The sequence below is a fragment of the Lepidochelys kempii genome, chromosome 11, assembly GCF_965140285.1.
Source record: "Lepidochelys kempii isolate rLepKem1 chromosome 11, rLepKem1.hap1, whole genome shotgun sequence".
Classification (NCBI taxonomy): Eukaryota; Metazoa; Chordata; order Testudines; family Cheloniidae; genus Lepidochelys; species Lepidochelys kempii.
This window is the reverse complement of record NC_136390.1, coordinates 18,221,369-18,236,056: the sequence shown is the minus strand read 5'-3', so window position 1 is coordinate 18,236,056 and position 14,688 is coordinate 18,221,369. Positions and strand designations below refer to the sequence as shown.

At 37.8% G+C, this 14,688-nt stretch overlaps 1 protein-coding gene across 1 annotated transcript in view; it reads left to right on the top strand.

Annotated features, from left to right (window-relative positions):
- Positions 1-14,688, top strand: part of TMEM163 (transmembrane protein 163) — a 158,318-nt gene that overhangs the window by 90,909 nt on the left and 52,721 nt on the right. The window contains exon 4 of the mRNA XM_073305305.2: positions 311-402. Coding sequence (XP_073161406.1) covers positions 311-402 — 92 coding nt within the window. The remainder of the gene's footprint in view (positions 1-310; positions 403-14,688) is intronic.

Below are 14,688 nucleotides of genomic sequence, written 5' to 3'. Positions count from 1 at the left end.
AATATATTAGTATTGTAAATATTGTGGTGACCACATTATTGCAAGAATTATTTTTTTATCCAAGTAACTCTGCATGCTGGTGACAAAGCTCTTTCCTTGATTGACTGGGTGAAGTCTGTCTGATATACACCGTTGTGTAATGATACACAGTAAAAAGACTAAAGATCATTTAAATGAATGTAAATCCTGCTTTCATTAAAATGATTTAGTTGGAGCTGCTTTGTGCCTTGCAGCATGATTACAGATGCGTTGCTTTAACTAAAGTACACCTTAATAACCACAAAAGCAATTGACTCTGTATCCTTTTCAGTTTGATGCTATCCTGGACGTTTTGTCGTCGGTGATAGTTCTCTGGCGTTACAACAATGCAGCTGCTGTACATTCTGCACACAGGGAATACATGTAAGTAAACTTACCTGTTTTTCACTCTGACAGAAGACTGCAGAGCCTTTGCGATGAAGCCGTGATGTTATAGCAGTGAAAAGGACAAAAATTCAAGATGCCAATAAATTTTCATTTTATTCAGTTTATGGTCACAAACTTGCAGCCCGAACTCAAACCAACCTCCCCCCATGAAAATGGTTCCACATCATCATTTCATTTAAGATGCTAAGGGCTCTATTTGTTTCTCTTTGAAGGATCATGTGAGATGATCTGTAATTGCAACCAGCATTGAATTTGCAAATCTTTTGTTTCCCACTCAACTCATTATTCACACTAGGAAGAGTTTCTAGTATTTGATGCTTATGTTATACTTGTTTTTCACCATAACAAAACTGGGGTCTGATCTTTCAGGAGTTGAGCACCCTCAACTCTCATTAACATCATTAGGAGTTGAGGTTGCATAACCCCTGATGAGATTGGGCCTGGGTTAGCCAAATGATAGGTGGATAACTATGTAATCTAACTACTGTACCCTATGCAAACACACATGCAAATTGTTTTTTAGCAGCATCTACTGTTGATGTGATGACTAAGCGTTTTTCATCATCTACATGTAATTTTAACAAAAAATTAGCACCTGCATATTTGCAGTAGCTAGCTGTAAGGATTTGAAGTGTGTATATGTAATGGTTTTGGCATGAACAGTATGGACAAAGTTCCTTTTTCCAATCTGCAGTGCACCCAATCACAGTGATGATTCCCACTGTGTCTTCTGCACTGGCTGACAATGTGGAGTTCCCATTGTCAATGCATGTGACAATTGCAGAAGATTCAGTAAAGATTAACAAAGTAATTATGGTTTGACACAGCACATCAGTGAGAATTTCACCCTATGGACTAGTTATAGTGCACATTTCTTTCAAAAATGGGTGCCTAAAGTTAGGCTCCTAACTCCATACTTTGGCATCTAAGTAAGTATTGACCAGCGTTCTTTAAATACACAAACTCCAGTTTATGTGACAGGCTACCAGAGCAAAAAGAAGCTGTAAAGTCTACACTGGCAGTGTTTCCTTTTTGCAACTAAAGGCCACAAAGGGCTGCAATACATATTCATAAAAATCAACACCCGCTTAAACCAGGATTGAACTTTGCTTAGTGTCAACAGAGCGACACAAAACATTATTCACACACAATATTCTGGAGAGAGAAAGATGACGATTTGAAAATGGGAGAAAATTATTGGTTTTTTTTGCCTGAGCATTTTTTGTGTTTGTATATTTTGGCTCTACTTCCGCTTTTCGGAAAAGCCTCAGCCTGTAAAAAGCAATGAAAATTTAAACCCAGCTTCAGTGGGCCTTAGAAAGAAATCTCAGTTATCCTCTTTGGAGGGCTTTTGAGGGCCCCAGAAGCTCCTTAGCCCAGCACAGCATAGGACTCTAGATCTAAACAGAGCTCTTCAGTTGAAAAGCCTTATAAATTTTTTCTCTTGAGGTGTTACCTTCAGAAACAGGTGACTAAAATTAATGTTCCTGCATACATCTGGACTTATTGCCCAGACATTTCTGGCATGCCTTGGTTTTATGGAATCCTCAGAGATTCCCTTCAGTATTTAGTTCACATATCTAAGAAATTTTTAGTATGAGTGTAGTAAGCCTTATAAAATGCTTTGTAAAATAAATAAGCCTCAATATGAAACAACAATCAGCATGTCTTCAAGCTAGGGATGTATACAGGCAAAATGGCAAATATATTTTGCTTTTTTAATACTTATTTTTAATTTGCCTTTGGGTAACTCCTATGCTTTAACTAAAACCAAACTAATGGGATGGGATTATTGGTCATGCCTTCTAAAGCAAGACATCTAATGTTACATGATGGCATCAATATTAAGCAAAAGAACATTGCCATAGCTTTAACATTTGTATTGTTGGATGGGTGATCTGGTTATCTCTGTGATTTCCCTCTGTAGCTCCTAGAACTGGCAGAGAATCATCATATTATAGTCATGCAGGAGGGTCAATTGCAGCTGTATATTACAAAGACAACTCCTTGGGTGTCAGGTTTTCCTGCTAGGAACATCTCTAATTTCCTGTTGTATTTAATCTTGAAAGATTATGTATGAAATGATTTTTCCTCCACGCTGGGGAGAAAGGGGGCCCTGCAGGTTATTTATTGCTATTATAAATAGCCCTTGCCTCATACGCTCATAATGGCTCTTGTTCTTTTACCATCCTGAAAAGCAGTAGCAATTGTTTTTCTGTGTGTCCATGTGCCGATAGGGAAATTTGACTTCTGAGTTTTGTAAGGTATGTCCTTCTGCTAGTTGATGCCCCCGCCCTCTGAGGAAAGTTGGAAACTCATGTGAGCGCTCAAGTTATATGGCGTATTATTCATGTTCAAGCATGCTTAGCCACAGGTGTGTCTCACCAGGGTGGCACTTGCCTACACAGAACTTCTTTGACTCCTTTTGCACTATTTCTGACCACCTTACTCATGCATATATTTTGAAGGAATTGAGCTATTTTTCTGAGTAAAGTGAGAAGGATTCAGCCCTTTATTGGCATGCCTCCATTTGTAGCTCTACCTACTCTTGTAAGTAATTGAATTAAATACACATTGGTGAATGTGTGTGTGTGTGTATTGACCTCTTCGAAGATTCTTCTTCACTCACTTGAATTTCTTAGCAGCAGCTAGCAAACAGTTCTATGTGGTCTAAATACTGTTTTTGAGACTTGTACCACTTGGCTGAGCCAAGGTCCACTGAAATCAGCCCATTGATTTCAACAGGCGTTGGATCAAACCCAAGTGGTCAGTGTTTGGCAGATCCAGTCCCAACTGTCCAAACTTGCTGACTTTTTGTTTAGTGAGAGACAAATTAAAGACACAAAGGATTAAAAAGCATAAGAAAAAAATACTGAGGGAGAAGAGCCCTGCACATATTTATAGATTCATCGATTATGAAGCCATAAGGAACCATTAAATTGTCTATTCTGACTGCCTATATATATATCCCAGGCCATTAAATTTCATCCAGTTACTCCTGTACTGAGTCCAGTAACTTGGTTAAAGCCTTCTAGAAAGGCCTCCAGTCTTTATCTGAAGACATCAAGAGATCGAGAATCTACCACTTACCTGGATAGTTTGCTCCAGTAGTTAGTCACTCACTGTTAAAATTTTTTTTTTGCCTGATTTGAATTTATCTGTCTTCAGCTTCCAGCCATAATTCAGAAGGAATTCAATAAATGTACTAAAACAATTAAACATGAAATAACTGTGTAATCAAAGAATCCAGAAATACAGACAGATGAAAAGCAATGCCTACTGAAATTTTAAAGCGTTCCATAGCAGAGCACGAAACAAAAACAATAGTAGGCTATCATTTTTCTTCTGTTTAGTGAGCCAAACTCTGCTTTGTGTTAAACTTATGCAATCCTGTTGATTTCAATGGGGTTGTAGTTTTATAACTGATGTTAAAATTTGACCTACAGAGTTTAGTTCAGAAGATTTCACACTTTCCACTACAGTGTTCACTTCCTCTCTGAAGACAAGAAAAACCTCTTGCAACAATGATTAGGTATACAGGTGAATAGAAATGGATACGGAACATCTTTGCAATCATTCATGTATAGTTGCTGCTTAATGCAGTATAACTTACCTGTTGGATTCTACTTTTTCTAAAGATGCTGTGATAGAGATGGCGTGATAAATTGAAGCATGTAATCAACATCACAAAATTCTCCTCTAATAAAATATCATTAGTGTTTTTTTCTTTGTTTATTTTGTTTTTTCATCATCATGGGAAAGGGTGGATGGGTACATTGTGTGTCTGGTAAATTATAATGAAAAAATTACAATTATTTTCTAATTCTATCAGGGTACCTTGCAAATATGGTGGGTATCCTCAGAAACTGGGTCTTTCCAAAAAGATTTAAATTTATGAGCTTCTAAGCCATATCAGCCACTGAGTTTTAGTCTGTCCAGCACACCACTGAGAAAAAATGCATAGCATTTAGGACCATGATTGGTACATTTTTGCTGTTTAGTCCTTTTATCATTTTTCCAGTTTGTCAGTCAGATAAAATAGCTTGTTAATTAGGCTCTAGCCTTATAGGCTTTAATTGAAGAAGTGATAGATCTTGAAGAGATACAAGCACTAGGAAAGGCTAGACAGCTGGAAGAGTGTCTTAGAATTATTCTGAGTATATGATTCATTAGCTCTTGATTTGCTTAGCATGACCTGCTGGGCTGCATATAAACGTACAAGGAAAATTAGAGCTGCTGAAAAAGTCATCAAGAAAGCAAATGATCAGGAAGTCAAAGACAGAAAAAAAGAGGATTGAAATAACTAGGTTAAGTGGGAAAAGATTGGTAATCTAAAGAAACAAGAAGACTAAAAGTACTGATAAAGAAGGGTCTTTGCAATTCCTTGCATTTTCCTCATGAGGGGAAAAAAGGAAAGGAAGGGGAATAGACCATCACTTAGAACATACCAATCCCCAGTTATAAACCTTTGAAGGATTGTAGATGTAAGAGAGAGAAAAGACCCAGAAGTCATCTACTCCATCCTCTGGCCATTTATGATTGCTTCGTACAATGTATTTTCCAGTGTTGTGTCTGTACTAACTTTAAATGATTCAGGTGATGAAGCTTCCACCATTTCCTCTCAAGACCATTTTACTGTCTTGATCTCACCACAAGGGAAGCCTTTTCCTTTCTTAGTTTTCTAAATTCCCCTTTTCTTAATTTCAGTCCATCACTCCTATTTGTATTCCCCGTGGGGCACTCTAAATGATGCCTTTCATACAACATATGTCCCACTTCTTCAACAATTCATATTAATTAATCTCAGGATAATGGGCTTGATCCTGGGAAATGCTGAGCACCCTCTACTCCTATAAATGTCCAGAGAAATGGAGGGTGCTCAGCATCTCTCAGGATCAATTATAGCTGATATCCAGGAAATAAAATGAATAGTTCTTTTTCTTTCAAACTCTAGCCAACTAAGCCCAAGACAGTAAAAGTATAATGAAGCCATTGGCAGTGACGGTACTTTGGCCAACTTTAGCTTATAGGCTTTGTGGTAAGGGGATTTATGTGCATTGCTCTGCCAATAGACCCAATATTATACAGTTGAACACCTATAAAGAATGCCAGAAGCCTGCAGTTCCATCCAGATGCTTGAATAACTATGTGCCTAGCAAGCTGCACTAGCAGTTTAGGGAATACTAGCCTATGTGAGCTGAAGCACTTAGAAGGGAAAAATTATTACAGTGCAACCAAGTAATTGAATAAATACTTTAAAAAAACCCAGGAATTTCCAACCCAATCAGTGAATCACACACCCATGACTCAAACCAATTGCTCCTCTTGACGTTGGAAATGTTTGGCTCAGGACCCCACTCCACGGGCTCCACACTTTGCTATTATTGCCCCTCCTCCCCTGAAATGGTCGGAGGTCTGTGGGGAAAGAGGCATAGCACCAGTTTGCTATTTTCCCAGGATCTCATGCGCCGTGCTGTCTGCTTCCTCATCAGCAGCTAGTTTCTTTGGGGAACGGTTTATTAGTTTTGCTCCTTCCAAGCTACTTACTATGTATCTAGCTCCTACCTTTGGTCTATGGCTCCCTTTACTGTATTATTTGAGCACTTTGCAGTCTTTACTGTATCTCTTCTCACAATATCCCTGTGAGGCAGGGAAGTACTATTGTTCCCATTTTACAAATGGGAAACTGAGGCACAACACAATTATTATATAGTTCTGTTTTGACTTTTTAAAATGTAAAAGGGAGTTTGTATCCCAGAGCTCCCTGTGAAATCACACAGCACTAAGAGCCTTACTCCCACCGCCACCGGTGCACTTGGGCTCCAGCCCAAGCAGGAACACCTACATTGCTATTTTTTGCCCGGCAGCTCAAGCCCCATGAACCCAAATCAGTTGATCTGGGCTCTCAGACTCGCTGCTCTGAGGTTTTTGTTTTGGGTAGATGTACCCTCAGTGACTCAGACTGAGATGCTATGAAAGATCAGGCAGAAAAATCCCTTTAGTTTCATAAAACAAAAATGTTTCCCATACAGCGTGATCTAAGCTAAAAAAAGCTATTTAGTGTTAGGCCAAGAGAAGGTGTTAGCAGCTCCCACATGGAAATGCACTTGAGATCACAGGATGTAAAGGAGTATATTTAAAGTGGAAAGCTAGGAGACAGAGTGATTCAGGAGACAAAGAAACAAAGAAAACACGATTTGAATGATCTTTAATATCTCATTTCCTAAATAGTTTCAGAGGCATATATACAACTACTTGGCATGCTGATCACTCAGTATATAAGACCTGAGTGGATGATAGAATACTTTGGCAGGTTCAGATTTGTGAGCATGATACCAGCTTATTTCCCAAAATGAAAACCTCTTTCTTGAGACAGATTGTCACAGCTGAGGTCACACTGAATGACATATCTTTTCAGATAGAGATAGGAAAAGCTAAATGTGTTGCCATAATATACTTATACATATTAGACTTATATAAGGTATTTGCCTTTGTACCACCCAGCATTCAGTTCTATACAAAATCAGTGTAACTCATATTAAATAGATTAAAAGATGGTTAAGTGATAGATCTCAAAAAAGTTATTGTAAATGGGGAACCGTCAACAAATGAAGTCATTTTCTGTGTTATCTAAGATCCCTAACACTGATCTGGAAGAAAATGTAAAATCATTGGTGGTAAAATTTGCAGAGGACACAAAAATTGGTGGAGTGGTAAATAATGACATGTCAGTTCCACAGAGTGATCTAGATCTCTTGTCAAGTGAGGTTAATTAAACACTGGAAACCCTTTCCAAGGGATGTGTGGTGGCTTTGCTGTCACTTGAAGTCTTTAAGGAAGACTGGACATCTTTCTAAAATATATTCTGTAGCTCAACCAGAAGTTATAGGCTTGATACAGGAATCATTTGGTAACATTCTATGGCCCGTGTTATGTAGGATGTAAGCTTAGATGAGCATAATCATCCATTGGGGTTGTAAAAATCTATGACTCCCTGGCATTGTCATGACATTATCACGTTATAAAGTATTTATGGTTGTGTTTTTGGGTAAGTAAACATAATAAAGTCCTATATTAGCAGGATTGCTGTAAACAAGCCACAAGAAGTAATTCTTCCACTCTACTCAGCACTGATAAGATCCCAACAGGCATACTATGTCCAGTTCTGGGTGCAACTTTCAGGAAGAATGTGGACAATTTGGAGAAAGTCTGGAGGAGAGTGACAAAAATGATGAGAGGTCTAGAAAACATGACCTGTGAGGAGAGTGAAAAAATTGGGTTTGTTTACTCTGGCGAAGAGTGAGGGGGGACATGATAATAGTCTTCAAATATGTGAAAAGTTGTTATAAAAAGGAGGGTGATAAATTGTTTTCTTTAATCACTGAGGACAGGACAAGAAGCAATGGACTTAAATTGCAGTGAGGGAGATTTAGGTTGGACATTAGGAAACACTTCCTAACCCTCAGGGTAGTTAAGCACTGGAACAAATCTTTACCCCAGGGATTTTCTTTAGAGAACAAGTAGGGTCATAGTTTTTAAGGCCAGAAGGAACCACTAATGTTCATCTATTTTGATCTCCTACATAAAACAGGGCAAAAAATCCTCTCCCAGTAATTTCTGAATCAAGCCCATAACTTCTGTTTGGGTGATAGCACATTGTTTAGAAAGATGTCCAGTCTTGATTTTAAGACTGCAAGAGATGGAGAATTCACTGGATCCCTAGGTAAGCTGTTCCAATAATTAATTACCCTCACTGTTAAAAATCTGCACCTTATTTCTAGTCTGACTTTATCTAACTTCAACTTTCAACCATTGGATTTTGTTATGCTTTTTTTGTGCTGCACAAAAGAGCTATCTACTATTTGCAGTCACCAAAGAGAATCCAGTATCCATGGGGCCCACCGCTGGTTGATCTTGAGAGAACCTTTTCCCCCAATGGCCCTGCTCTGCTACAACCTATATGCAAAGAAATAGCTCTCTGTTTCTCTGATTTTTCTTTCCATTGGCTTCCTGCTTATTGTGCCAGGAAGAAAAGGGGATATCATTCTGACAGCCTACTAGGACTTTATATGAGGTAAAGGAGAGGTTTGTGACAAGTACATAATTGGAGACAAGTTGTTAAAAATGATCTAATTATATTTTCAGTTTAATGTTCAGGGAACTGAAAACTGGTTAAAATAATGTGATGAAACAAATCACAAATAATAAATATCCCAAAACATCGGAGAGGTTGGGACACATTCAGAATTTTTGGATCATATTCTGCTTAGGAGGAGATAAAAAATGCCCAGCTCTATATTTTAAAGTTTCCAGTGACCCTGCAATGTGTGTAATATTTGAGCTGCAAGTTGGGTCTATCATACATATTTCAGTCTTAACAAATGAACAGTTATGTTTGTATATTATTGTATGAAAGGAATCAGTTAAATTCAATCATAACATTTACAATATCTGTCTCATCCACAGAAAATATGGGTTACTTTAGCTATGCTGTGCATGTGACAAACAAGTGATGCACAGATGGCAAAATCCACACCCAGCCACGATTAAGGGCACATCTCTGTGTGTAGAAGAGTAACACCTCGTAATGAGCTAATACACTGGCTGAATGATCACCTGGAAAAGTATCAAATTTATGAAGATTTTTTACAAAACAGAATAGCTAACAAGAGACAGCTAGACTCCTCAGTTCTTGCCTAGTTCTTAATTGCCATGAATGTGGTTTTGACTTAAGATCTAATGACCCACAACTGCAAACAGTAGCACTGAATAGTGCTTACCACTGTGAACAGACCTGTTGATGTTAATGGACTTCTCATGGTGGCATGCCCTGGTAATGCAGACCAATTTATATCCAAAGACTGAAGAATCAGAGCCCACAAATACAAAATCAGAAGTTCCTACCTACCCACTCTTCATTATTCCCTTTTTTGTTTCTCGACAAATGTCATAGTTAGCTTAAGAGCAGGATATTTCCCAGCATAGTTGGACTAGAGACCCATCTTATTCAATTGGGGAGCTTTTTATCTATACTGAGCATCTATTATTAACACTAGTGGGGTGCAACATATTGAGCTTTACAATCACCGAGCTTTGATTCACAGAAGATATATTTAACAATATTAGTTATAACTTTTTCCTTTCTCTTCAGCCTGGACAGTTGGACTCAACCTAGCTTAAGCAATATAATTTTTTAAAAACTTATTCACAGTTTCTATCTTTTCTGTTAAATAGGTGGCATAAAAATACATGATGGTGCACAATAGTATACACAGGTTTTATTGGCATTTCTGTGGATCACCTGTTTTATCACTTATGCATTAATCTATTATTTCCTACTCATGCCAATAAAAACCTGTAAGCCATCATGTGATTACTCTCATATACAGAGATACATACATAATACATACATACACACACACACCTGTACATACAGCTACAAAATCCAAACACATATTAAATATTTTATATATCGTAAGAGTCTATTTTTTAAAAAGTGAAGCATTAGAAATCTTGTAGACTTGGCTAGGAATTTACTGGGGGCTGATCCAAAGCCCACTGAAGTCTTTCCTTTGAGTTCACCAGGGTTTGGATCAGGGTCTGCTGCATTTGTTTTATTGTTATTTCTTTACCCTCTCATATATATGTGTGGCCTTGATAACCTTCAGTGAAAAAGAATCTTACAAAAATTCTGATGAGGCTCATATTCAATTTCCGGGATCTGAAAGGAACCCCTTGTTACCCCTTTCAGCTGCAGTAAGGTTAGGCACAATGAGCAGATGTTCATACGCCTCGCAGCTGATTGCAAGGCAGACTAGCCATAGATAGAACAATACAGAGCACAAATCTGGCATGAGCAAATACGGTACAGATTTTTTCAAAATTTATTAAGTTATAGAAATGTTTCTCTGCTTTTATCAGCAGATAGTAAATAGCTGAAAAGTCTAATAATTTATGGTCCCTGATTGCCCTATTTCATCTCCATTTTCATGAGGAATTTAGAAACACAGAGCCAATAAAAAGATCAAGTACATACAGCCTATAACATTTCCAACATGGCCAATCTCTAAATTGGATTCCCCGGATATTAATACCTTTCCCCTCTCCACTTTCTAAAGGATGCTGTAAAAGCATTTTGTCAGCACCATAGATTATACTGACTCCATTTTATAATACGAGTTAGACGGTCTGTTTTATATCAAGGAAGGTGTGTTTTTTAAAAAGACACTCTTCAGCTCTATGTTTTCAATATTAATTCTAAAATTACTTAAGCGGGTCCATGTTGATTCATGACTTTGATTTTTCAATGAGTGGTGGTGATGATTGGAAGCACTGCCGATCCAGACGCTGACAGTTGGAGCTAGACGCTGGAACGTATACCGTGAATAGTAAGCCCACATATTTCCTATGCACATTAAAATGACATTATTCCCTAATAACACTTCCCGTGCAGGTGCAAAAATTCTGAACAGCTGTGATTCTGCGTAGGCTGGTTTTCAAATCATCATTGGTAACTAAATCCAGTAATGTAATATAAATCACAGACATAACCAAGCAGTGTATTTGTATAATTAAACAGACAAAAACATGTTAAGGACATAAAGGTTTAGTGACACAATTAGAAAAAAGCAGGGAAACTCAGAGTCAGGCAAACATTTCATCATCTTGTGCACACACTGCCATAATGTGTAACATTACACAGTAATTTAGTCTTTAGTAGAGTAGCTGGGCTTAAAAGACTGATTCCACAGCCTTCACAGTTGCAAAAGCCATACTAAGAGAGTATAGCTAGCAATAGATCATCTCTGCATAGAGACAATGTGCAGTATTACAGAACTAGTAGCTAAGACTGATTATTAATTAACAGCTGCATCATGTTTTCATGTCTATTTTAAAAAAATAATTAGCAAAATCACATGTGGTTCTATAACGAGTTCACAAAAGCCTGATACATGTTCTTCATGGCAGGGACTACATACCTTACTATCTTTTCTGAAGCTTCTAGGCACTATTGTAATATTAATGTTAAATAATAACTGCAGGACTGGTTCATTGTCTTTTAAACTGGCTGGCTGCCTCTCACATAATTCATTTTTAATTTCACTGTGTGTGTTACAAACTGGCAATATACAATACTCATCTATAAGCACCTTCACATTTGATGCTACACATATGCTGCTTGAATTCACTGGTCTTTTGCTGGGTACAATGATTCATCTTATTAGCAGCACCTACCAATGGCACATTAAGGAGAAACAGACACAGTATTCAGTAATAGTTCAGAGGGACACAGTGGCCAACAATGGAGCAGCTGATACAAACATAGGGCCCGATGCTTTGAGATTTTGAGCATCCTCAACTTCCATTGCCTTCATTGGAAGCTGAAGCAGCTTAACACCTTGCAAATGATAATTCAGCTTCTTGCACAATAAAGTCTTTATGAACATAAGGGCTAAAAAAAGGTCTGTGAAGAGCTGCAATGTATCATCTAGTAGGAATGATAAGAGAGAAGAGGAAAAACACATGTAGCTGGGAAGGTGTTTGAGCTGGGGCTAGATATTATTCCAGCTCCATGTGGGTAACTGAAAGCCAGCCCAGATGTCTACTAACACTTCAGATCAGTTGCCCCAGTGTTGCAGGCTTAGTTGCAGCTGATATAGAGACAACACTGGACCAAATACCTTGCTGGCTTTACTCCAATGACATCTTTGGAGTTGTGCCAGCAGAGAATTTGGTCCACTATCACCAGAGTTATTTTAACCTGACACGCTTCCCACTGCCAGAATACCTGAGGTTCAGATTGCTTCTCCTGCAGAAAGGGTAGCCATGGAAGACAAATGAGAAAAAGACAAAGATACAGAACTGGAAAGAGAAATGAGTACAGAAATGAAGACACGCAAAAGAAAAAAGAAAAGGAGTACTTGTGGCACCTTAGAGACTAACCAATTTATTTGAGCATAAGCTTTCAAATAAATTGGTTAGTCTCTAAGGTGCCACGAGTACTCCTTTTCTTTTTGCGAATACAGACTAACACGGCTGTTACTCTGACACAAAAGAAAGGTCTTCATAATGACCGACCCAATGAAAATCTGTTTTGGCAACGACTTTTCAGCAGTCTGCTGAGTTAGTGTAGCTTACGCACATGTTCCCTCAGTCAACCTGAAAAATAAAATGGAAGTCCTTGCAACGTTTATGGAAATAGGAGTTAGCATACATACATACTAGTTGTTTTCCAAATTAATTAGTTCCATCATTTAACTCTCATTTTTTCCTCTTCTTACTACCCATGGCCTCTTTTAATGGGTTATAAGAGAGCTAAAATCCTACATCTTACCTTTTTGCACTCCTTCAACATAAAAATGATCTGGTCAGCTTTGCTGAAAAAAAGCCCATATTTCTCTTGGGCATAGACCTCCGATTCCCCGCTTTGGCTTGGAGCACATTTTTACTGCTGAGTTTCAGTTCCCTGCAAAGTAATAGTTTTAACACAATATCCTTACTGCCAGCAATGCAAACAGCACCCCAAGGATTATAACGGTTCTCTTTCTTTGGGCTATGAACCTTTACTACTGAAAGATCTTCTTGATGTGACCTGGAGAGATAGCGAGTCTGTGCTGCAGGAGCAAAAGCAAGAAAAATGTTTTAGAAATACAACTTTTTCTCTGGAAAGTACAAAATGTGAACATCCTTACAAACAAGAGACAGACAGAATTAAAAATAAGTAAGAGTAAATCAGTCTGGTGAAAGTTAAAAAAAAATAAAATAAAACGAGCACTTGTGGAATTAAGACTGTTCTCTCTTGTTTGTATTACAGCAGCCATTGGGGAGGCCCTAAACTGGGAACTGGACTCCCTTGTGCCAGGCACCATGCAAACATGTCAGATAAAGTCTCTATCCTGAGGGCTTGCAATATAAAAAGAATACTATCTGAAACATTAGTGGTTCATAGTTACTTTAAGTCAAATTCTGCTTGTCATATCCACTTGAGTAGTACTATTAAAGATAATAGAACTGCTTACTTGAGTAAGGCAAGCAAGTTTTGGATCTTGTAGGACAGGAAAATTAAGGGTAAAGCACACCAGAACTCCAAATGTGCCCAGAACAGAGCAGAAGCAGACTTAACATCTACAGTACCAGTCAACATGTAGTGATCACATTGATCAGATATTGCTACGGTTATGCATCCAGTGTGGCTATTTCTTCACAACTGCTTTCTTATATATGATGAATGTGTAGCCTTTATGGTTTTGTGTGTGAAATAAAGAAAATACCGAGCATTATTTACTATCAGGAGTAATTTCAATGAGACTTAGCCTGGTAATAAGCACAACAAATGGCATTTCCGGGATTAAGCTCTACAGAACTGTCTAGGATATGTCTTTAAGGCTGTGAATTACCTTAATGCTCAGGATACAATACAAATATCTGAAACTGGTAGAGAACAGAACAAATCCCTGTGAGCATTTTAGTTATTGTGTTTTGTATGAACTACATTTCTGTTTATAGCAGTAACTCTTACATATACACAGTTGATGAATGTAGAAAAAAATTGTGTATTTCTGACAGATTTTAAAATCGCATTTTAGGCACTTTGTATTTTAACTAAGCCAGAGAGTAATTTGACTGATATCGACAGTCTTGTTTTATTCCACATGGTGTCATCGCGGTTCAGTGACTATTCTAATGAACCTGAAGAATGCTGATAAAATTGATTCCAGTATATGAAAGACATCTTACTCAGTACATGAGGAGAAAAAAAACTAAAACAGTATCCATGAACTGGCGAGTTTAAAGTAAAACATTTATACAGATTGCATTCAGATGCATCTCTACGTTTTTTCTGAAACCTTAATTGTGTTGCAACACCTCTGCTGCTATCAAAGCAAATGTTTTGTGAATAGTAATTACCAAGGGCTTCATTATATACCCTGTTAGGCACTGTGTCAGTGCATTCAATTTGCCAAAAAGCCAGTGGGATGATATTTAGGTAGGGAAAAGTCTTGCAAAAGTCTTGTTTCACAGCAGTCAGACTATATCAGATAAATTTGTGCTCTCACTTACACTGGAGTAGTTACTCCAAATTTACTCTGGTGTAATTTATAGCAGGATTTGCCTGTTTCCTTGTGGGGGTATGTACAAGTCTTTACAAAATTGTAGCAAATCATTGCAGGTCTCACTGAACACTATTAATGTAAGTGAGTAATCCCATTGGCTCTAATGAGACTACTCATTTGAGTAAGTGATCAACAATATAACGAGGTA